This window comes from Wyeomyia smithii, chromosome 3 (genome assembly GCF_029784165.1).
Source record: "Wyeomyia smithii strain HCP4-BCI-WySm-NY-G18 chromosome 3, ASM2978416v1, whole genome shotgun sequence".
In the NCBI taxonomy this organism is placed as follows: Eukaryota; Metazoa; Arthropoda; class Insecta; order Diptera; family Culicidae; genus Wyeomyia; species Wyeomyia smithii.
Genome location: NC_073696.1, coordinates 47,614,602 through 47,638,498, shown reverse-complemented (window position 1 = coordinate 47,638,498; position 23,897 = coordinate 47,614,602). Strand labels below are relative to the sequence as shown.

At 39.8% G+C, this 23,897-nt stretch overlaps 2 protein-coding genes and 1 long non-coding RNA gene across 13 annotated transcripts in view; 2 read left to right on the top strand and 1 right to left on the bottom strand.

Annotated features, from left to right (window-relative positions):
* Window positions 1–728: 728 nt before the first annotated feature.
* Window positions 729–2,894, top strand: LOC129731798 (protein MEMO1). The gene is made up of 6 exons (XM_055692109.1): window positions 729–1,246; window positions 1,448–1,529; window positions 1,592–1,660; window positions 1,715–1,939; window positions 1,994–2,318; window positions 2,377–2,894. Exons 1-6 carry the CDS (start codon window positions 1,198–1,200, stop codon window positions 2,506–2,508), a joined length of 882 nt encoding a protein of 293 aa, XP_055548084.1. The 5' UTR covers window positions 729–1,197; the 3' UTR covers window positions 2,509–2,894.
* Window positions 2,895–17,349: 14,455 nt separating this feature from the next.
* LOC129732187 (restin homolog) overlaps window positions 17,350–23,897 on the top strand; it is a 177,439-nt gene continuing 170,891 nt past the window's right edge. For 4 of the 11 annotated variants that reach the window (XM_055692794.1, XM_055692793.1, XM_055692788.1 and 1 more), the window contains exons 1-2: window positions 17,351–17,546; window positions 19,120–19,460. In XM_055692794.1, the coding sequence (XP_055548769.1) occupies window positions 19,181–19,460 (280 nt within the window). In that variant the 5' untranslated portion in view covers window positions 17,351–17,546; window positions 19,120–19,180. Of the gene's footprint in view, window positions 17,547–18,526; window positions 18,561–19,050; window positions 19,461–23,897 lie in introns of all 11 variants that reach the window. The other 7 variants (XM_055692791.1, XM_055692790.1, XM_055692784.1 and 4 more) reach the window with 5 other exon arrangements.
* LOC129732190 (uncharacterized) overlaps window positions 19,088–23,897 on the bottom strand; it is an 87,501-nt gene continuing 82,691 nt past the window's right edge. The window contains exon 2 of the long non-coding RNA XR_008729198.1: window positions 19,088–19,454. This is a non-coding gene — a long non-coding RNA (uncharacterized LOC129732190). The remainder of the gene's footprint in view (window positions 19,455–23,897) is intronic.

Sequence of the window (23,897 nt, the reverse complement as noted above, 5' to 3'; positions counted from 1 at the left end):
TATATATATATATATATATATATATATATATATATATATATATATATATATATATATATATATATATATATATATATATATATATATATATATATATATATATATATATATATATATATATATATATATATATATATATATATATATATATATATATATTTATATATATATATATATATATTAGATAGGTCCTTTTGAAAAATTACGCGAGACTTTATTTACATCTTGGATTTTGTGCATTTTTCTGGCAATCGTGGGCGTAGTGGAAATGCTAAGTTGCCAGTAGCTGTCAAACTCACCGTGCGATGGTCTATAGCACATCAGATGCGCTATACAGCGGACTATTTGCGACGTAAGGTAAAATGTGCGGCATAAGAGTAAAATCAATTGTCGCCCGTCGACAACTGCAATTTTTAACTAAATGGATAATATGATCATCAGCTTTGACGGATTGCGGTCCGATAACTGCAAAGTTGTTTCAGTTATCGGTCTTGCAGTTAATAAGCGTTGCAGTTTAAAGTCTTGCAGTTGTCGAACGGCGACTGTAATTCAAAAGCATTTTTCCCCCACTGTTTCTCACAATAAAACCAAAACAAGGTCATTATTCGACAAAAAAAGAGCGATTTTCCCAATGTCCGATCTCTGATTAGTGAAAATGACAAATCATCAATCTATCTAGAAGTCTGGCAACCTTATGCTGAACAGACAAAGAAAAGGAGATGGAAAAGTTCGTGTCTAACACATCAAAGAGGGTGCAGTAGCAGCTCTGAGTGGAGGCTTTTTGTCGCTTAGGTCAGATTAAAAATAGTGTTTTGAGGCGATTTATTGTGTGTTTTTTCGCAGGATTCATACGGAGCTGTGCATAAGTGTATTTGTTATCATTTTGTGCAGTTTGGTGGTCCGCGAAAGTGCTCACAGATTGGACAAATTGTTTTGTGTCAACCTGCAAAGACATTTGCCTTTTTAATATCGTCTTTCTCTTTGAAGTAACGAGTGTGAGCAAGAACGTTGTTAAAGGGTTAGTGCGAGAGCAAGACCAAACGAAAAGAAAGTTAATCATCGTCATTGTCATTAACTGCATAGTCATTGACAAGATTGACAAACACAAACCTGCTTATTGCTTACCACTGAAAAAAGCTACGTTAGAAACCTTTGCGCTGCTGAAGTTGGTTGGCTGCTGAACATCTCAAGTACGAAATGACCTACCGAGAGGCTTCTCACGCCGGAAGCTGGTATACAGACTCAGGTAAGTGCTGCGGGTCACCGAATGTCACGTTGCCATCGCTGTTGATGGCTGTTTTCCCATTTTAATTGCTTTCTCAGAAGTCGTTCAGAATTTCAGTAGACAAGCGTAATGTATTCTTTCCTACGCTTTTTTTCCTGTTGCTCAAGCGATGAAAAATTATTTTCAGTTACCATAATTCATTTCTGTTTCACACACAATCAGGTTCCGATTTAAATCGACAACTCTCTAAATGGTTGGACGACGCTGATTTGACCTTTGGGCCGGCCCGTGCAATTATTGCTCCGTAAATATGCCCTGCTGGTGTTAAATTCCGTTGTATTAAAACTCTATGCTTTCTTTTTGCAGCCACGCTGGTTATCGTTACTGTGGGGCATGTGGAGCATGGGCTTACCGGCAGATCAGTCCGGCGGTTGTGTAAGTACATTTGTCAGTACTTATCTGTATCGAAATTTGATTTTCTTTTTTCAGTAAACGAGTTTTTATTTTGGGACCGTCACATCACGTGCGCTTGTCGCGCTGCGCTTTATCAGCTGCCCAGTATTGCCGTACTCCGCTATATGATCTCAAGGTAGATCAACAGGTTAACGCCGAACTGGAGGCGACTGGCCACTTCAAGTGGATGGACCAAAAGACGGACGAAGATGAGCATAGCATTGAGATGCATCTTCCGTATGTGGCCAAAGTGATGGAAGAGTAAGTGTTGAACCTTTGTCCCTATTTTTTATAGTTATCGGTTTCTCCCCGTAGCTTCCGAGACCAGTTCACAGTAGTGCCAATCATGGTCGGCTCGATCAGCAACGAGTGGGAAGAAACATACGGAAAATTGCTAGCCCCATATCTGGCTGATCCGCAGAATCTCTTTGTCATATCGTCCGATTTTTGCCATTGGGGTGCCCGCTTCAGGTATACCTACTACGAGGAATCACATGGTCCGATTTACAAGTGGATCGAAACGCTAGACAAGATGGGCATGGATCTGATCGAAACGCTCAAGCCGGAAAGCTTCGGCGAATATCTGCGAAAGTACAACAATACCATATGCGGACGCCATCCGATCGGCGTGTTGCTGCAGGTGGGTTTTGCTTTTAATGAAGACAAGAACTAAATTCTAATACAGTTTCTCCTTTCAGTCGGTAGAAGAACTGAAGCGACGTGGTTATCGAATGAGCTTAAAGTTTCTCAAGTACGACCAAAGCAATCAGTGCTGTGATAAAAAAGACTCCAGCGTTAGTTATGCCTCAGGTTCGCTGATTTTTGAGTAAGCGAAGCCGTATGTCCTGTGCAAAATATTATTTAGTGGTATAATACTATGTAGGCACCTAAGATATGAAGGTAGCGATTGTAAAAAAAAAACGAGTGAGAACAAATCGATTCGACGGGGCACAGGCGAACAACGGACGAAAGATTGAGCGATCCGAAAATATATATATTTTCATCATCCGAAATATTGAATAATTATTTAAGTTTTCAATCTACTAATTGTGAATTGAGTGTATCTTGGAGTTTCTGAGCTAGTAAAAGAATAGGAAATATTAACGATGGAAATTCATAGATTTTTTGAATAGGGTGACTAGCTGATTAGGAGACTAGAACACCCGGCAGTGCAGCAATGATGGAGTAAGGATAATAATTAGAAAAACATCTGAAATGTGTTGGTTCTTCATTGTTATGTTGAAAGAACATCAGTATGAGGTATTCTAGTAAATCAGAAAGTATGGAAACCCTATATCTGATAAATGATATCAAAGCCTCACAAATTTGGCAGCTGCGTGTTGACTTAGTCAGGGAGACAGTGTTTAACTTGTTGGGTGTATTACAGCTAGCTACGAACAGTAGCCTATAATCGTTGCGATAGAATACGTTGAATCCTTACACAACGTATTCAATGAAGTACACAATTCAATATTCGGCTGGAACAAAGTCACAATAGAAGCATCAGCTTAATCCCTGTTACCGATGGGTTTTAGTAAAATAAGATTCGAAAAGAAATTCACTGGAAATTTTGCGTCTCTAAAAGATTCCACAAACCATCGACTTCTGTTATAACGTTTAACGACCTTAACGATGGAAGACAGTAGAGTATCTGCTGCTAATATTCGCTCTACGGAGCCCAATTTCCGTACAAAATTATATATAATAGAAGTGCAGAAGTGATTTCTGCTTTCCTGCCGTGAGCGCATCTCAAATCAACTCTTCAGTACAAGCAATAGTGCCACAAAAACATTTGTAAGGGCCTACAGAAAGTCGCAAACTGTCTATGAATGCTTTGAAGCCCGTACACAACCGTACACGTCAGCTAGAAGATATCAAATCAAAGTCCTTCTATATCAGCGGTTCTCAACCTGGGGTACGCGTACCCCTGGGGGTACTCGAAAGCCTTCAGGGGGTACGCGAAAGAAAAATCAGTAATGGCGGACAAAGCAATTTTTCTTTAAAATACTTCATTTGTTTTTCAATCTTGCTCTTAAAACATGACTGTAGCAATCAAACAAACCATAGTTCAATTTTAAACCTAAACAAGACTACCACTACTCTCTCCCACTCTGCGAAAACATTACAGGCCAGGGGGTACAATCGATATGAAAAATATCGTCAGGGAGTACGCGAACAAAAAAAAGGTTGAGAACCGCTGTTCTATATCATGCTAACGTTTTATTTCACTGTTAGGGGTATTTTGGGATTCACGCATTGGCGCGTTAACTATATTTCGGTGGAAGAGAAAATACTTCGCCGAGCCTCTGTTCACCAAAATGGTGCGGCTCAAAACAGCGTCTGTTCTCCATGTTAGGGGCGAATCAACAACGTCCTGGTGCCAGAGTGGGACTTTAAACAGTGCTTTCATGATGGTTCTCCGTCGAGACTGGGCCAACCGTTAAAACAATCAGTACAGAAAGAGAACAATGGTAGTACGGACCGGAACAATCGGCATAGACCTTGGCAACGAAAACGGACTAACGATTGGAAACTCGGATCATGGAACCGCAAGTTATTGGGGTCCGCAAGTCCGACATTGTTGCAGGAGGTATGCCTTCCATATCGTCAACACGGAGCCACGGAGCGACTCAAACTCCCCGAAGGTGTTACTGCGTACGCGCAAAGTCTTGTGTAGCGCTGCCGGATGAGGGAGAACTAACCGAAGTTCCTCTGGAACTGCTTGAGTACTATGATAACAGCCATTAACAACGCAGCGGAAAATGCAGTTGGGTTCGTCGAGATGAATCGACGTAACGGATGAATCGACGAGCAGTGTGAAAAGACACGACATGAATACGGAGCGGGCATTGATGCTGAGGCAAAGGACTCGTCATAATGTGAGTCGATACATACAGAAGCGAAGACAGCACCCATCTTTTCCGGAACAAAAAGCGCCACCAGGAAGAGCTGGAGTATTAGGAAATTAGGGAACTGTATCTCTCTCAAGAAACACGTAGTTTCTACAAGAAACTAAACGCATCTCGCCCAGGCTTTGTGCCGCGAGCTAAAATGTGTCGGGATGAAGATAAAAAAATCTTAACGTACGAACGTAAGGTGATCGACAGGATGGAGGCAGAGGATCAAAACGGTAGGAGGAACGCACAGCACAGCGGATGAGGGAATCATAACGCTCAATACGATAAGTGAAGTTAAGAATGCTTTCAAGCAGCTCAAGTACAAAGTCTCGCTATTTCTCGCTACTGGCAAGAAAGTTTGCGGGAAGTTTTCAAGCCGGTTTTGTGGATAGGCGATCAACAACGGACCAAATCTTTAAGCTACGGCAGATTTTCCAAGAATGTCTTGAACATCAAGTCCCCTTGCACCACCTATTCATCGATTTTAAAGCCGCTTACGTCACTCGACCGTGTAAAGCGATGGATAGTTATGGACAAAAATGGTATCCCTGTGAAACTAACAAGACTGATCAAAACCACGATGGATAGTGTACAGAGCTGTGTGAAGATTTCACGTGCCTTATCAAGCCCGTCTGAAACACGCAAGGACTTCGACAAGGCGACAGACTTTTCTGCCTCCTGTTCAACATTGCGTTCGAAGGTCTTATGAAACGTGTGACCTCTAACATGCGGGGCACGATCTTTGCTAAATCCAGCCAATTTATCTGCTTCGCTGGCGAAGTGGACCTTGTCGGAAGGACGTTCCACACAGTTGCTGAAGAAGCTCATCGAAGAAGTAATGTTCAAGCAGCATAAGCTTGAATTGACTCGTTATCTCTTGGGAAGAAATATCGCAGTTGATGAGGACCAAAGATGACTAGAACAAGAAACCTGACTTCCAGTTTTTTCATACATTTTGCCCACAACACCTTCACAACAGTTAGTACTGCCATCTGATAACTTAAATGCTCATAAAACTGGTTATTAGCAAAATCGATTTATCGTGCATAGTTCGCTAGATGAAAATGAAAACTAGATAGAAGCGCCATATAAGGACATTGAAAATTAGATGGCATGACTATACAAGGATACTGAAAAAAAAAGCTCACCTTTCGCCACCTTGTCGTCATCATCAAAATACCAGTATACAAGTTAGTTCGACTTTCATTCACGCACAGCGACAATCGTGTCCGCTGAATACTGCAAGAGTCAGGAATCTTGTTCTAGTCATCTTTGTGAGGACCCAATAACAAAACTAGCGTTTGACGTATATTTTTTTGTTAACCTTGTTATTTCTCATGAATATTTGTTATTTTTATCGATTTCTGTCGCGTCTAATAAATTTTAAATGAATATTTTTATAACTCAAATTTTAAAATATTTTTTTAGGATACACGTTTTCGCCCATCAAAAATCCGACATATTAGGTTGTCAACTTAACGACCAAAAATTTTGATTTCCAGCTGATTTTTAACTGGGTCATGACCCAACCAGCGTAATCCTAACTAAAAAGCGGCCCAAGTCTTATATGTACTGTATATGTGGACTGTATATCGTCCGCCATAATGGTGCGTGAAAAGCTGGATAGAATGATTATCAATATTCAAGCTGCGTTCTGTCGTGATCCGGAGAGCAAGCGGATGCTTGGAAATTTGTCTCGACGCTGTCCATTGGTAGTCCACTAGCAGCCAGCGGGTTATCGGCTGCAGCCTGCATTGGGTCCGGTTGAGTAAATGATGAAGCATAACATGCTTGTATCAACCCCGGTACCGGCCGCCTGCACGCAGCATGTCCAGGTCCTCCGCCCTGTATATCCGTTGCCGAATCGATGGGGCCCTCCGCGCCATCTATAGTCCTTCCTCCGGTTTGTGTGTCGTCCAGTCCCGCTCGCGTTCTCCTCTTCTGCTTGGCTAGAGTTGCCATTGCGTCCGTCGCTGTTGAAAGTATCCGCAAGAATGAGCCTTTTTCCGAAGGCGCGCTTCTTTTATACGCTTTCTGAAAATCACCAGTTGCAGAATGTGGAGCATATGTATATCTATCCCCACTCACAGTTGCTGCATATGAAGCACATACAACCAGTGGTGGGCACCGCTAACCGAAAATTTAGCGACGCTAATCGCTAAGTCGCTAACCGGAAAATTTAGCTCGATAATCGCTAAACGCTAAACGCTAAACCCACCTTAGCGGAACTTTTGCTAATCGCTAACTTTTTAATATGTGAATAGTCATATCGCTATATTTATTGCTCGTGTTTTGTCAGATTTGGACCACTTTGATCTGTTTTGGTTAAACAAACGACAACAATTACTTTTTAAAGCTATTCACAGTAAGAGGTTCACGAAACGGTATTCATATTTGATTTTGTAAAAACAAGAATAACAAAAGTTATTTAGCTTGCATTGAAAATAGATACTCTTAGGAATGTTTTCATAAAAATTCAATTATTATCTGAATCGAAAAAGTAGAACCAAAGTTGTCATAATTTCGAGCGCATTGCAATTTACCAAAGTTCTTGGTGTGCCGAAAATTCAATCTAGACCTTGTGCTTGTTCTTCAAAATGCTCCTGTGGCTTGTACGATAGCTGGAACTCCTTTCTAGGGTAAAAAAATGACAAAAGTAACTTTCGCAGTAAAGTATGTTCATCTTTCGAAGCAATTTACGTACGCCATCAGCAATTCACAGTTTTTCTAAATATTTCTATTGTCGCTTCTCTACAAAATTTAGCGAATTAGCGATTAGCGTTTCGAAGGCCAAAATTTTAGCGACGCTAACAGTTTCGCTAACCAGCTCAAAAATTAGCGAAATCGCTAAATCGCTAACTGAATTTTAGCGTCGCTAATTAGCGAATTAGCGAATTAGCGGAATGGTGCCCACCTCTGCATACAACTATACAATTTTTTCGAGTTCTGCCATTCCCGTATCTGCGTGTACGCTGCTTGTTGTTTATTGTTTTAAGCCAATGAAGATATTTGTAGGGAGGTTCAATTTATAGTTCTAGACTAGGAAAACTAAACAAATTAATGTACGATTTTTTATTATTATTTTTTTTTTATTTTTTTTTTATACACTACATGTCAGCACCACATCACATCCTACCCCTACTCTAATCGAAAATTGTATACACAAACATGTCGTCAAATCGCTTAGGTTTTACTATTTGTCTCTTTGGCCTTCTATCTGTATATTGGATGTTCATTTCTTCATTGTTTGTAATATCGTGATTATTTGGGAAAGAAGAGGATGGTGGATACTCAGGCGGTTGTGCTTCATCTCGTTGCCCATAGTTTTGGATTCGTTTGGCATCCTGTACATTCCGAGAGTAAAGTACACCCCTCTCACTTCGCACGACTATCTTCGCTCCGTCTCTCGCAATTATCACAAATTTTTAACTGCCGAAGGTAGCGTCTGATTTGAGTTTCTTGAATTGCGCTAAAACAACTGTGACTCAGCGGGATTGCCTTCCGAATTTTGATTCCTTTTTGCTCCCATGTTTCGATAAATTTGTCACTTTGAAACAGAGGTCCGTTATCACTCTGGAGAATCAAGGGGTAGCCCCAGAGAGCAAATACTTTGTTAAGAGCTTCGTTTGTGGCATCTGCATCCATGCTATTCATCTCGATAACGTGTAAATATCTCGAATAGGTGTCAAAGATGACTAGAAATTCTCCTTTGCCAAATTCTTTATCTGTAAAGAAATCTATTTGAAGAATCTCCCAAGGGCCTTCTGGGAGATCTCTGCTGCTTAAAGGAATTGGAGAGTTCTTCCTTGACAGTCGTAAACAAGTCTCGCAATGCTGTACATGTAAGTCAACAGCTACAGACATTTCCGGCCACCAAAAATATTCTCGTAGAATTCTTTTGGTAGACGCTGCACCCACATGTCCTTGATGAGCAGACGCTATTGCTCGTTGTTGCAATGAGGTAGGGAGAATTATTTTATTATTTTTAAATAGTAATGTTCCCAGCACGTGAAGCTCTTTAGCATGACATTCGAAACGGCGCAATCCTCGCTCCCATATACCGGTTTCAATAGACAATTTCACTTTGTTAAGTAGCTCATCACTTTGTGCATGAAGTTCAATTTCATCCCAAGTGATTTCGATTCCACCAGCATCCAAAAAATATAGCAAATGTTTCTCGCCTGCATCATCGAAAGGTTCAGCTGTTTCTGAGGAGCATACAAGTCTTGAGAGGGCATCGGCTACATTGTCCTCCCCTGTCACACGTTTGACATCAAAATGATAAGGTTGTAGCCTTAGAGCTTATGCCTCGGCTCTGGAAACTGCCCTCTTGCCAATTCGATGAAGTCCTCCGAAAATGAATTCATTGGATTCTGCGTCAGTGCGAATAGTGAAATTCAAACTCATCAAATACATGGAGAATCTTTCGACTCCCCATACCATCGCCAGAGCCTCTTTCTGTGTTTGAGGGTATTTTTGTTCAGAGGGCGTTAAAGTTTTCGAAGCGCAGCTAATAATTCTTGCTTTCAAGTTGTCATCAAACTGAACCATCACTGCACCCAGGCCATGGGGAGAAGCGTCCACGTAAAGCTCCGTACGATCGTCTCTATTGAAGTAACCCAACGTAGTTATTGCTTTTAGGGCGTCCTTTTTGAGATACTCGAGTTCCTCTTCCAACTCTTGGTTCCAAAAGAAACGATCCGCTCTTGCCAATTCACGAAGTCGATGAGTTTTGTGTGCTCTCTGATGAATGAACTTTTCCATGAAATTTATAAGCCCTAGAAAGCTTTTTACTTCGGCAATTGTTTCTGGGTTCTTGAAGTTTTTGATGGCTTCAAGTTTCTCAGCCTCGATTTTCCATCCATCCGATGAAAGAGTAAAACCAAGGAACGCTAGGATTTGTTTACCGTAAACACACTTATTTTGATTGATTTTCACGTTATGGTTCTCTAAACAGCTTAAAACCTTGGCCAAATTTGTGTCATGTTCCTCCTTGGTGTTGCCAAATACCAAAATATCATCTAAGTAGTTGACAGTACCTTCGCACTCCGCCAGTACGATCGTTTGCATTATTTCCTGAAATATATTAGGAGCATTACATAGCCCAAAAGGAAGTCGACAGTATCGATAAATTTCTTCTCCATCAAAAAAGTTCGTTAAGTGGCGGCAATCTTCGTCTAACTCGACATGAAAAAAGGCACTGCATAGATCGATGGTAGAAAACCACTGCGCACCATGGAGCTTCATCAAGATAGACTCGAAAGTAGGCATTTTAAAGGGAGTACGATAAATGCAGCGATTTGGACCTCTAAGGTCGATTACAAGACGAATGTCATCTCTTCCCTTCGGCACCACCAGCATCGATGAGCAAAAGGATCTGTCCATTTCATGTGTGACTTTCTCGATAATCCCTATTGAAAGTAGCTCCTCCAGTTTTTGTTTCGTGATTTCTTTGAACGCTGCTGGTATATTCGTGTAAATGCAGCGTGAAGGTGGCATTTCTTGTCATATTTTAAAGAAATAGGAGGAACGTTAAACTTAGGGAACTCTCCGTACTTCAAGGGTGTTTCATTTTGAGTGCAAACTGCGATGCTTAGTTCACATCTCCACAATCGATTAATATGCGGGTGGTTTATAGGTACTTTCAACCCCACTGCAAGGACACTATACCTCGTAGCCGTTATAAACCCAAGTAGTGATCTCGATTCTTCAACAACGTAGAATTCTTAAATCATTACTGGCCTATCTTTAGAAATGAATAACTCTGCCGAAAAAACAGCAATAACTTTGATGCCGTCGTTAGCTGCATAAGCTTTAAGCTGCTTATCGGTTGAATAATTCAACGCAAGAAGTTTGTTGTTGTCAGGATTGTTTAGTATGTTATCGAAGGACTTTTTCGTGACTGTGATATCTTGAGCACCTGAATCGATGAACAGCCGAACCTTTGTATTGGCGATTCGAGCCTCAACGTAAGCATCTCTTTCAGTTACAATATGAGTCTTTCCGAAATTTTCTAAGTCAGCTGTTTCACCAAACCTCTCTGTAACGAGCAATGCAGACTGTAAAAAATACCGTCTATTAGGATTATTACTTCTAATCATTTTTTTTTTTGTATTCTCAGATTTTTATGATAGCGCAGTTGATTTTTTTTTTCATGAAATACAGAGGATTTTCAATTTTATCATCGACCTGTTGGCGGACAGAACTATTACTCAATGCATAATATTCATAAACTTATAAGGGATATTTATCATGAGAAAATAAACGTTTTGAAACCCAGATTTGAGGGTTAAAAGAAGCAGCTTGATAGTAATTTTGATTGAAAGAAGAGATTTACGATGACTATCAAAAGCGATCAAGAACGGGCTAATATTTCAACAAGTGGAAACATTTCAAATTGAAAGAGAAACAAGTGAGTGGCGTAAAAAATGACGAATCAAGGACTTATGATAAAGTTGAAAATCTACAAGTGTATTCGACACAGATTGTATTTATTTTTTGGTTAAATCGTGAACAAACAGTATCATAAAAATCGAGAAAGCATTAAGTAGCCAAATTTTCATTTTCATCGCGTACCTCCTTGCAGACTTCTTCATCATTTTGATATATCGGCATTTCGATAGCAGCAATCTTCCTATCTGGTATCTCTTCAATAAAGTCTCCTCGTCGTTTCATTTGACCTGATTGAGACGATGTACAAACGCGTTCAACATGACCAATTTTGCCACAACTACGGCAAGTCTTCTGCATCGCGTGACACTGATTCGGAAAATGGAAAATGCTTCCACATCGCCAACAATTATTAACTGGTCCATATTGTTGGTGTGATCGTCCTAATGCTTTTCCTCTCGCATTAACTCCACGAAAACCTCTACGACCACTGAAACGATTGTTCCCTCTGAAATTGTAGCGACTCTGTCCGTAATGGCGTTCTGATGCATCGATTGATTGTTTTTCCACGGCGGCAACCGTCATAACATTGTTATGACCACGATTACGCTGATACTCTTCTTCATTCACTTTTTCTAGTTCTCTGTCGCGTACCAAGTCGATAAAGGATTTCAGGGTACCTTGTTTTATCCAGTTTCTGTAGGCTAGTACTCGAACCCGACTGTCCGATGCCCCTTGAGTTGATACTCGTACCATTGCTTCCATTTCCTGGTCTTCCTCATAGTTGCACATTTGCGCCGCATTTCCAACTCGTCTCACAAATTGGATGCTGCTTTCTGTCGGTGCCTGGGACATGTTCATCAACTTGCCCCTTTGCGCTAAAATATATGTTCGAGAGCTGAAATATTCGTCCAGTCTCTCTATTGCATTAGTTAAAGGAGCGATCAACTCATTTGCCATGCCTGGCGATGACACTGTTGTATTGAAAATTTCTCGTAGTTTCGATCCCGCCTTTATCTTAAATAAACCGAAAAAGGTGTGCTCGTCCCTAGTATTGACGAGCTGGATGGAAGCATAGAAGATATCTTTCCAATATTCGAATGCTCTCTTATCGATTTCAGTCTCTCCGTCTGAAGGAAGACATTCTGGAATGTTGATAGTACCAAGAGTAAAACTGCTCATAGTTGAAAGCAATAATGAGTTATGATCCGCTTCTCCAAAATCTTGACGCATGGTACTAGAGCAAGGGTATTCGATTCCAACCCGTGGCAGCGTGTCTGCTGTAAGTGTTGCAACTTGTTCCCGAAGAGTATCATTCTTCTCTAATGCCTCTTGCAGTTGCTTCATCAACTTTTTCTTTGAAGGTTTTCGAAACTTCTTCAAAAATTTTTTTATGATCATATTTTTTCAAACAACAAAAATAAATACGGCTTCCGTCTATATCCACCGGAGCCGAAATTCTATGGTTCCGCCCATCTCCATCGGAAACGAACAAAAACTGGTGTCCGTCTATTACCACCGGAGCCATAATTTTGATACATTATAAGGAAACCGCCTTTATCCATCGGAAACCTTACACGTGAAACGGAGTCCATCTAATTCCACCGGACCCAGACGCAGGTATACTTACTTTTTAGGAGGCTCGACTGCGCCATTGTCGTGATCCGGAGAGCAAGCGGATGCTTGCTAATTTGTCTCGACGCTGTCCATGGGTAGTCCACTAGCAGCCAGCGGGTTATCGGCTGCAGCCTGCATTGGGTCCGGTTGAGTAAATGATGAAGCATAACATGCTTGTATCAACCCCGGTACCGGCCGCCTGCACGCAGCATGTCCAGGTCCTCCGCCCTGTATATCCGTTGCCGAATCGATGGGGCCCTCCGCGCCATCTATAGTCCTTCCTCCGGTTTGTGTGTCGTCCAGTCCCGCTCGCGTTCTCCTCTTCTGCTTGGCTAGAGTTGCCATTGCGTCCATCGCTGTTGAAAGTATCCGCAAGAATGAGCCTTTTTCCGAAGGCGCGCTTCTTTTATACGCTTTCTGAAAATCACCAGTTGCAGAATGTGGAGCATATGTATATCTATCCCCACTCACAGTTGCTGCATATGAAGCACATACAACTATACAATTTTTTCGAGTTCTGCCATTCCCGTATCTGCGTGTACGCTGCTGGTTGTTTATTGCTCTAAGGCAATGAAGATATTTGTAGGGAGGTTCAATTTACAGTTCTAGACTAGGAAAACTAAACAAATTAATGTACGATTATTTATTATTATTATTTTTTTTATTTATTTTTTTTATACACTACATGTCAGCACCACACGTTCGTCCAACAATAATTTTTCCAGCACTTAAATATGCATTTAGGAATGCAATGCTTATTAACAGTTCTCAAGTCACACAGTAGTTCAACATTAATACAATACAATACTTTTCAAACAATCAACAACATTTTTGGATGCGAAATATAGATAAGTTTTTTTTTTTCACTGTATAAATTCTTTTATTACACATGCTTCTTCATATGTTGACCGAAATCAGCCGGCGAACGCATCTGAGAAAATTTGAAATATTTCTAACGCGTTGCAATTATCGATGTAGTCTGAAATTTGTTTTATTTCATAAATGGTAGTTTTAAATACTATAAAACAATATTGAAGTTCATTAGTGAAAAAATCAATAAAACACATCAAAACGCATATTTCACCTCAACGTTCAGCATACAAATTTTGTGTGCCTTAAATTTCTTACAGTTTTCACTTATCATTTTGAATCAGTTTCATAGTATGTATAATTTTTCACATTTTTTTTATCGTGAAAACTAAAATTTGATGGCAAACTTCGAAAAAAAGTGTCAAAGCTCTATTTTGTGACAATTTCACCTCTCTTACTTTACTTTACTTTACTCGTCATCATGCAATGATCTATTCTGGCGATGCTGGAGATTATTTCATGGTAAACACGGTTAATGCTAGTTGATCTCAACATCCTTCAAACTACTCGACTAACTAATATACTCAAAGAGAAGAACTTTTCTACACGGTAAGAGTTGAAAACCCATTAATGGGTATTGTTGTACCCATTTTTTTCTGTCATATGCGGCTGTCAAAAGAATGGGTAAATTTAAAAATGCGAAATGGGTAAAATTGTTCGCATTAGAAAGACATGTTTTTAGAAAAAAATGGGTCAGTTGTTTACCCATTAATGGGTGAAAAAATACTTCAAGCATCTTTTTAGTTTGCTCAGTCGATTTGTTCGCACGCGTTAACTCTACGATCTGTTTTGTTTATTATTTGTCAACAATTGCCATGGAAGGACTTTAAAAGAGATTCGATACTACGTCGTTCAAGAAGTTGCAAGGTAAACAGTATGTTTTATCAAGTATTGAACTTTACAATGTGAGATTGTTTTTATATTAGGTCTAGAATGTTCACTATCCGTCTGGTATTGGCTTTGTTGCAGAGAATAGCGATTCTGACAATTGATGATAGCAGATAAAATACTTCTGTTTTCGTAAATAAGATTCATTTTTGCAAATAATTAAAAATAATTGATTTCACTTTCACTTCTTTTCATTTTTTTGAGTGATAATCACAAAGTTTCCGTTTATTTATTAATGGGTAAAATTTCACCCATTTCCTTGAGAAAATTCATTTCTCAAAATGAGTAATTTTGTACCCAGTTTTTGACGTTTTATCGGTTTACCCGTTAATGGGTAAATCGAGTTTACCCACTAAATGGAATGGCTCACTTTTTGGCGAAATGGTTGATAAAGTACCCATTAATGGGTTTTCGACTCTTACCGTGTAAGTTGGAGACCACTCGAGTATTTCGTTTTGATTCTTTTTACCACACGGAATTTTGACAGCTGAGAAAGCTTCACAGTAATAGCGAATTTCTTTATTCCACTGCCTCAGGACAAATTTGCCGAGAAATAAAGAAACGACAAATCAGTTAGGTTGCTTCCAGGTCAAAACGAGGTGAGCTGGTGGAACAAAGAAATTCGCTATTAGGTTATCTATCGTCAGTAAGTGCGATTCCACTTGCAAGCCAAAATATCTTGGGACTAAGGGACGATCAGACGAGCAAACAATCAACTTCATTGCCTGAATCAGTACATGAATTTTACATGGGATTGAGATAGGAAAAGAAATTTCTTTTCATCTGCATACTGCGCTTAAGCGGACAGGCAGGCTCGCATATTATGAAAACGCGTTATTGCAACCACCACTATGGTTCGTAAAAAAAAACTGGATTTATCAGCTGAAAGAGTGTAATTTTATTAACAAAACGTGATTTTTTTAAAAATGTTTATCGTTGTCTTTCGATTTTTTAGAATCAATAATTGCTCGTACAATATTAAATTTAAATTCGCCCATATACCGTACATGAGCAATTGCATAAACACATTTCGAGTCTTTTTTTGACGTGGGACACGTCTTTGTTTACTATACTGGGATGCATTCTGTAAAATTGGAAATGAAACGGGTATATGTTGCGTCAGATTTCAAACGATAATAACAGCATAACCACATGATGGGTAATAATAACCAATATGTTGTTGGATAGATAAAATGTATAACAATTTTAATTATCACTCTAATTTCATTGCTAAGCGGTAAAATTGATGAAAAATTTCAATAACAAATTTACGTCAATAGTGAACCAATTACATGCGAGCATTCCTAGCACAGACAACGTGAATGGACACCATCCGTTCCCTGTGATATTCCCTGTATCAATTTCGAAATAAATGTTGATTTATCTTATAAATATGATTACCATAAATTACTTAACAAAAATTGAAAATTTTTGCAACGGATATTTATTTAATTTTATCCTCGATATTCACTAAATAATCGTGACCGGATAGTATCGAAAGAGTAAATTCCTAAATATATACATTATTGAAGAGTAAGAGCCTGCGAATGCTTGTGATTTTTTTGTTTATTTAGTAAGATTCGTACAGAATCTCTTTTTAGATTTCAAAATTGTTAGATGATATATTATTATTCTAAGCTTTACCATAATAAACGTATATTTCCTGTCTTCGTAATACAGCGAATGTAGTTGTAGGCAAATGAAAAAATTGTCAAGCAAAAATAAAAATGTAATTGTGGATTGCTACGATTTTTTACTGGAACTTGTTAATAATTTCGTTTAAAATATTTTCTTATGTTTGCCAATTGATGAACCTTTGTAAGGGCTTCCATATTATTTTGAAAGTAAGATCCATACTATAAATTTGATTTAGTTAGAGTTAAATAAGACAAAACCATTCATTATTATAACGTATTATTGGATTTGGTTTTTGAGGATAGAGAGTTAATTCTCACTTTGACGCATTACGAGAAATTCTTGGTGCTTCTTCAACAAGCACGATATGCTTGTGCATTGTCATATACATGTTGTTTGCACAAAAAAATACTACAGGCACAATATCGCCAAATATAAAGGTTATTCTTTCGAGTGTTGTTGAATATATTTCAAAAGTTGATTTCCGGGGGAGGTTGAAAATAAAAATACGTACAGTCGCTGAGCAAACACATTGATTCTGTCTGCAGACTCTGTATATTTTGTAACAAAAAATCCCCTTATTACAGTGTTCAGTCCCACGTCACCATTTTATACAACCCTAGGGCTGTATACCTTGTAGTATTTTTCTCCGCGGTTTGTTCAAAATTACGCGATTTTTTTTACGCGATTCTATTTTTGCGCTCACGCATCAATCGCGTGAAAAGAGAATCCAGTGTATATCGTATACTTCAGCGCTAACTGAACCCACTATGGGAATGGCATCACTGTCAGCTACCATACATTTGACGCGTTACGTTATTAACATCACTGGCACCTGAAAAATGTCCAGTTTACCCTTTTTTGTGCTGATACGGGCAAAACAGCCGAATATTGACTATTATTATTGTATGCATTTCGGATAATATTAAGCACCTTTCGCAATGTTATGCATATTATTTAAAGTTATATGTGTTAGTATATTAAGTCTGTTCTAAGATAAAGTGAAGTAAATTTTGGTGGAAAGTAAAAAATACATGTTTGTTACTACCGTGCCAGTTCCTTGGAAAACACTGATAAAATTGCAGTTTTACATTGTACCATGTTGGTGTCTACTACGAAAAATGCGCAAATAATAGATCAATAAGTGCTCTGTAGGCCCTAAATTTATTCAATGCAAAATTTGGCAATTTCGCACTTTTTTGTCGCACTCTAAAGTACGACACGCAATGAAATTGACAAGACTATGTTTTTAAATAGCTCCCACTTTTAAACGACGCCCTTTCCAAACCTGGCCACCTTGCGCCCATAATCATCATCATCAGCTGGGTTCGCTTTTGACAGTTGGTGTAATGTTGCGGACGTGTGCATGTATGCGAGCAGCGAAATAATTATTTACGTTGATTTTTTTGTCCGTTGTCGTCGTTGTCTTTGCTGGCAAGGCAGATTTTTTTCTCGCAACCGCGTTCGAGTTTACTCACTATAGTGTGTTATTGTTCAGTGAAATTTGTGGAAATAATCTTAATCATAAATCGTACGGTGCGGGGAACGTTTGTGAGAATTCGTGAACCGTGGTAAGATTGCAATTCTAATCGCTGGCTTCCGGCGGTCGTAAGTGAAAGAGCTCCTTCTCGGGTATCATTTCTGCTTTGTTTACCTTTGATGGCCAGTGTGTCGTGATGTGAAATTCCACCAGTGAAATGTGATGAGTTTTCTTGTGATATTCTAGAGGGAAAAATTGTCCGTGTTGGTGATTTATTGCGTTTGCAAAAAGGTTATGCAACGTTGGCTGGCGATATACAGTTATAAATTGATAATTTAACCTAGAAAACCTATCGGGCAGAAATCTGAAAGATCGGCGCTCTCGATGTGTGAAAGAGATGCGAGCCGGTATTTACCAATCAAAGGGGGTTTGTATTGCGTTGAGGGGCATTTGTTATTTTTAGAAGCGGAAAGCCGTTGAGAGTCCGTTGGGTGTAGGAAAGATTCTTGAGATTTAATCAGTCTAAGAACACGTTCTTAAAATAGTATCTGTCGCGTGACTAGTTCAAGGGCACCCATTAGGCGTGCATTCTATTTAAAGAGAAAGGTGCGTCATTAGAGTGCCCTAAATAGCATTACTGTTACGTTAAAATTGTCTATACTTTGTTCAATCGCAGAAGAAATTCTATATTACCGGCTGGTTTCAGTCGTCGATCGGGCGATGTTTGCAGCGTTTAATTATCAGACGAAGCGCGTCATCGTCGTGATGCGCCGCTCTGGCGACGTTTTAAAAGAATCGGTTTTGTTCATTCATGATACTTGATACTAAAACGAATGAAACAGTGGCAGACGATTGGTATCTGATCTAAAGTGAATAGGACGTATACGCCGACTTGCTAAGTAATGGCTACAAATCCACATGTACAAAAGTTGATATGAAACTTGATTACAAATAATCCAGTAGTTATTGGTTCCCTGCTCTTGTTAAGACATTCTGCCCGTCTTATTTATAGTCGTATCGAAATATAGAATAGTTTAACGGTTTCAATTTTAAATTGATATTTCACCACAGCCAAATTTTACTCTCATTAGTAACGAGGATTCAGGTGAGTAATTGATTTGTAGTTTATCCCTTTACTCCTAAACGCAAATGCGTTATATATTCCCGGGTCTAAGTGATTCCACCTTACTTCGTCATAGTACGAAATTTCATTTGCGTCAATTTTAAACCATTAGCTGGAAGTGAAAACACAATAATATTAGGCGCCCGGCTGTCAATCGTTGCGTCTCACAACAGAAGACGTCTGGGACGTCTCTGCGTATTCTTTAAATAAAAATCACTTCGTAAACAACGATCATGCCTGTCCCCGGGCGAAGAGGCGGGTGATGGTGCACCGGCAATCTCGGTTTAACCTTTTGTCCATTCTGTGTCCACCGGAGTGGAAAACATTTGCGGCTGGCGATAGTCGAAGTTGCCCGTTGTTCGAATCTGCTGCAAAAGTTGTTATTCCGGTCTGTGAAAAATCGACGGAAATTCATTACGCAGCAGAAAATGGTTTGTTCCAATGGTTCTGTGCTTCGTTTGTGATTCTTCAGGGCGTAATTTTATTGAGAAGAATCTAGCGGGACGATATAAGCGAAAAAATCATTTTATTGCCATTTCAGTGAGTGTTGTGTGTTAGTGTGTGTTACAAATCTAAAAGTTCTTAGTTAAAGTTTAAAAAATATGAGTGATCCTGATGGTGCTAACGGTGCGGAACCGAATGGTTCAAACGGCACCTCTGAGCCGAAAAGTTCAACCATTGCGCCGTCGAAAATTGCCAGATCAATTCCGAAACCTTCGGGAATCAAACCGCCATCGATGACGCTCAGTTCGTCGACTAGCTCGCTGGCCAGCGTCGGCTCAACTACTGCTGGTTCCATCCCAGTGCCACAGAGTCGGATCGGTCGGCCCTGCCAGGGTCACGTCGCTCCGAAGGCGGGACTGCCTGCACCGGAACCTAAAAGTGAGTATCAAGTTTTAAAGTTTATCACCATGTTTAGATTTCATTAATCTACGGATTGTTTTGTTTTTTGAAATGATAATCGTTGTCAAAAACTTGTTTGTGATATTGCTTATATGATTTAGGTTGTTCTACTGAAAACTCACAGTTGAATTTTCCTGAAATTTTTTTGAACTATCTCACTTTAAACTCAGCCCTGATCGTATTTAAAATTGAATGAAACACTTTCGATATAAAAAATAATGTTTTCCACAGATAGATGAATTTCAAACGCTATTTATGACCTATTTCAACATAAACTTTATCTTAAAAATGTTTAGATCAAACACCTTTCACAGGATAAGACATTATTTTTTCATCTCTCTATGTGCATTTTCGGTATTTATTCTTAAATATATTACCCGCGATTTTTTGCTTGCTCAAAAGAAATCCTATTGAATATTCCGAGAAATTTTTTAGAGATGAATTAATCTTAACTCCTCTATCAATTAACACAGGGGGCAAACCATTCCTTTTTCCAATACATCTATGACCACCTCCTTTATATAAGGAACTGGTATGCCGTACTTATAAAAAAGAAACTCGTACTTCATGAACTAATTACATTTTTTGTCTTAGGGGCCGTCCACATACCACGTGGATAGTTTTTTAACGATTTCTGACCATCAAAATCTGTTTAAAACCCAAATTTCTGCATTTTTTCTTAATTACATCCATTTCAATTTACCTAATTACATTCATTTCAATGTAAACCAAGTTTTTTTCGATTTATTTCCACGAGAACCAGTCATTCTTCACCCTATATTCTAAACACATATCCTAAATGAAATATTTAAGAAAGCAAAATTGGGTTTTCGGTTTTCCAGTCATTCGCTAATTAAAATAAAAATTTGTTTTTTGATTCCAATATTTTGATAAAATCATTTCCAAGGACTTGGTTTAAATTAGTTTATTTGACACGGCACGATACAATTTATGTTTTACTGAGCCAAGTACATTTTTTTAAATTCTAAATTAGCAGGGAAAAGAGGGAGGCCTTTTTTTATTCTCGCGGCCGACTACGAGCTAGTGGGGATTTAAAATGAGAGGAGGGGAGATACAATTTTGACTTAAAACTATTTTGGAACTTTGTTTTTCAACTGGTAGAGCAATTGTATTCTTGTTTGTTGTGGGTTCAAAATATTTGTGTAAGCATAGATGCGGGCTCTTCGTTTCCGTGTCTTCAGCATAGCATATTTGTATCCTTAATCTGACAAATAGACAAAGAAAATTTTAGATTTTAATGTCAGCGTTTTTCAGAAAGCAGTATAGCTGTGTCATGTACTGGAGATCACCGCTTCCCAGAATGTCTCTGACGGGTACGTTCGGTTGTTTTCCTCGGGCCCGAAGGGAATCTATAAGCTCGGACCTAACACCACAGTATTCGGTACACGACCAAACAACATGCTCGATGTCATGGTAGCCATCGCCACAAACGCAGTGATTACTGTCTACAAGCCCTATACGAAAGAGATGCGTGTTTAACGTGTAGTGATTGGACATAAGTCTGGACATCACGTGAATGAAGTCCCGACCTACATCCAACCCCTTGAACCATGCTTTCGTCGATACCTTAGGAAAAATGGAATGTAGCCACCGTCCCAGTTCATCTGCGTTCCATGATGATTGCCAACTGTTGAGTGTTCTCTGACGCAAAATGCTATAAAATTCATCATAAGCAATTGGTCTTTCATAAATATCGCCATCAATAGCACCCACCTTAGCTAAAGAGTCAGTCTTTTCATTACCCGGAATCGAGCAATGAGAAGGGACCCACGCTAAGGTAACCCGGTAATTTTTATCTCTTAAAGCACTTAAAAACCGCCGTATTTTCCCCAGGAAATACGGGGTGTGCTTCACAGGCTTCATCGATCGCAGAGCCTCAATGGCACTGAGACTATCTGTGAAGATGTAGTAGTGGTCTATGGGTAGGGTTTCGATGATTCCAAGAGAGTACTGAATAGCAGCAAGTTCTGCGACGTACACGGAAGCAGGAGCATCGAGTTTGTAGGAGGCGGTAAAATTTTCGTGGAAATCACCGAAGCCAGTGGACTCATCTAGATTAGATCCGTCAGTGTAAAACCTTTTATCATAACTAACATGTTTGAACTTATTGGAAAAAATCTTAGGGATCTCTTGGGGTCGCAATTGATCCGGGATACCAGATATGTCTTGTTTCATGGTGGTGTCGAAGAATATAGCATTATTAGAAGTATCTAAAAGTGCGACATTGGAGGAATCGTATGAAGAAGGATTAATATCTTGAGCCATACAGTCAAACTATAAAGTCATAAATCTGGATTGAGATTGAAGGTCGACCAACCTCTCGAAATTTTCAATTACTAATGGGTTCATAACTGTGCATCGAATTAGCAACCGGTAAGAGAGATTCCAAAAACGATGTTTCAACGGAAGAATACCCGCTAACACTTCAAGACTCATCGTATGGGTCGACTGCATGCAACCCAAGGCAATACGCAAACAACGATATTGTATTCTCTCTAATTTTATAATGTGCGTGTTCGCGGCGGAGCGAAAGCAAAAACAGCCGTACTCAAGGACTGACAATATCGTTGTTTGGTAAAGCCTTAGAAGGTCTCCTGGGTGGGCTCCCCACCAGGTTCCGGTAATCGTACGAAGAAAATTAATCCTCTGTTGGCATTTTCGTGTCAGATACCTAATATGACAAGCCCAGGTGCATTTAGAGTCGAACCAGACCCCGAGATATTTAGCGACTAAAACCTGAGAGAGCGTTTTACCCGTAAGTGGGAGCTGCAGCTGAGCTGGGTTATGCTTCCTAGAAAAAACGACCAACTCAGTTTTCTCCGGAGAGTATTCGATACCCAGCTTAAGAGACCATTCAGACAAATTGTCTAAGGTCTCTTGCAATGGTCCTTGCAGATCGCTAGCCTCGCTACCAGTAATGGATACAACGCTATCGTCTGCAAGTTGCCTTAGCGTGCATGAATTTGCAAGACATTCATCGATGTCATTGACGTAAAAATTATATAAGAGAGGACTTAAACATGAGCCCTGGGGAAGGCCCATGTAACTAATTCGGGAAGTTGTCGAATCGCCATGTGAGAAATACATATGCTTTTCTGACAACAAATTGAGCAACAAGTTATTCAAATTTGGTGAAAGTCCCTGCGAATGAAGTTTCGCGCTTAAAACTTTTACAGAGACAGAGTCAAAAGCCCCCTTAATATCCAAGAACGCAGAAGCCATTTGCTCTTTTCGAGCAAATGCAAGTTGAATTTCAGTAGAAAGCAACGCTAGGCAATCGTTCGTCCCTTTGCCACGGCGAAAGCCAAATTGAGTATCTGAAAGTAAACCGTTTGTTTCGACCCATTTGTCTAACCGTAAGAGGATCATTTTCTCCATTAATTTCCGGAGGCAAGAGAGCATCGCAATCGGCCTATATGAATTGTGATCAGAGGCAGGTTTCCCGGGTTTCCGAATAGCAATGACTTTTACCTCCCTCCAGTCATGCGGAACAATATTTAGCTCAAGAAACTTGTTGAACAAATTCAACAAGCGTCTTTTTGCAGAGTCGGGTAGATTCTTCAACAGGTTGAATTTTATTTTATCTAACCCTGGAGCCTTATTGTTGCACGACAGGAGAGCCATTGAAAATTCCAACATCGAAAATGGAGGCTCTTCCGTAGTTACTAAAAACGCGTCGCGAAAGGTTTTCTGTTCCAGTACAGAGTCCGGACAGACCTTTTTGGCAAAATCGAGTATCCAGCGATCTGAATAATCCTTACTCTCATTCGAAACGTCACGGTTCCGCATGCGCCTGGCGGTATCCCAAAGAGTGCTCATCGCTGTTTCCCTCGACAACGCGTCTACGAACCGCCGCCAGTACCCGCGTTTTTTCGCCTTTACTAAGCTCTTCATCTGCCTGCCCAATGCCTCGTACTTTCGAAGCAGGTTGACAGTGCCGTGCTCCCGGTAGTCCTTATACGCCGCGGACCTTCGCGCGTACAGCTCAGAGCACTCTTTGTCCCACCAGGAGGGCGCTGTCTAATCGTTACCCCGGGTATCGGTTTCGTCTGAGCTTGAGTCGCGGCGTCGATTATCAAGCCAGCTAAGAACGCGTATTCTTCCTCCGGAGGAAGTTCCTCGTGAGTCTCGATAGATTCCGCTATAATAGACTCATAACGCTTCCAATCAATATTACGTGTAAGGTCGTAGGAAATATTGATTGGGTTCGGGGGAGTTGAACCATTAGCAATTGATATAACGATTGGAAGATGATCACTACCGTGGGGATCGTTGATTACTTTCCACTGGCAATCTAACGCTAGTGATGTCGAGCAGAGGGATAGGTCAAGCACGCTTTCACGTGCTGGAGGATTAGGTACACGTGTCGCTTCCCCAGTATTCAAAACTGTCATA

Coding starts and splice junctions, on each gene's coding strand:
- LOC129731798 (XM_055692109.1), top strand. CDS start 1,198: ATGACCTACCGAGAGGCTTCTCACGCCGGAAGCTGGTATACAGACTCA. Junction 1,530..1,591: donor GCCCGTGCAATTATTGCTCC/GTAAATATGCCC, acceptor TTCTTTTTGCAG/CCACGCTGGTTATCGTTACT. Junction 1,661..1,714: donor CAGATCAGTCCGGCGGTTGT/GTAAGTACATTT, acceptor TTCTTTTTTCAG/TAAACGAGTTTTTATTTTGG.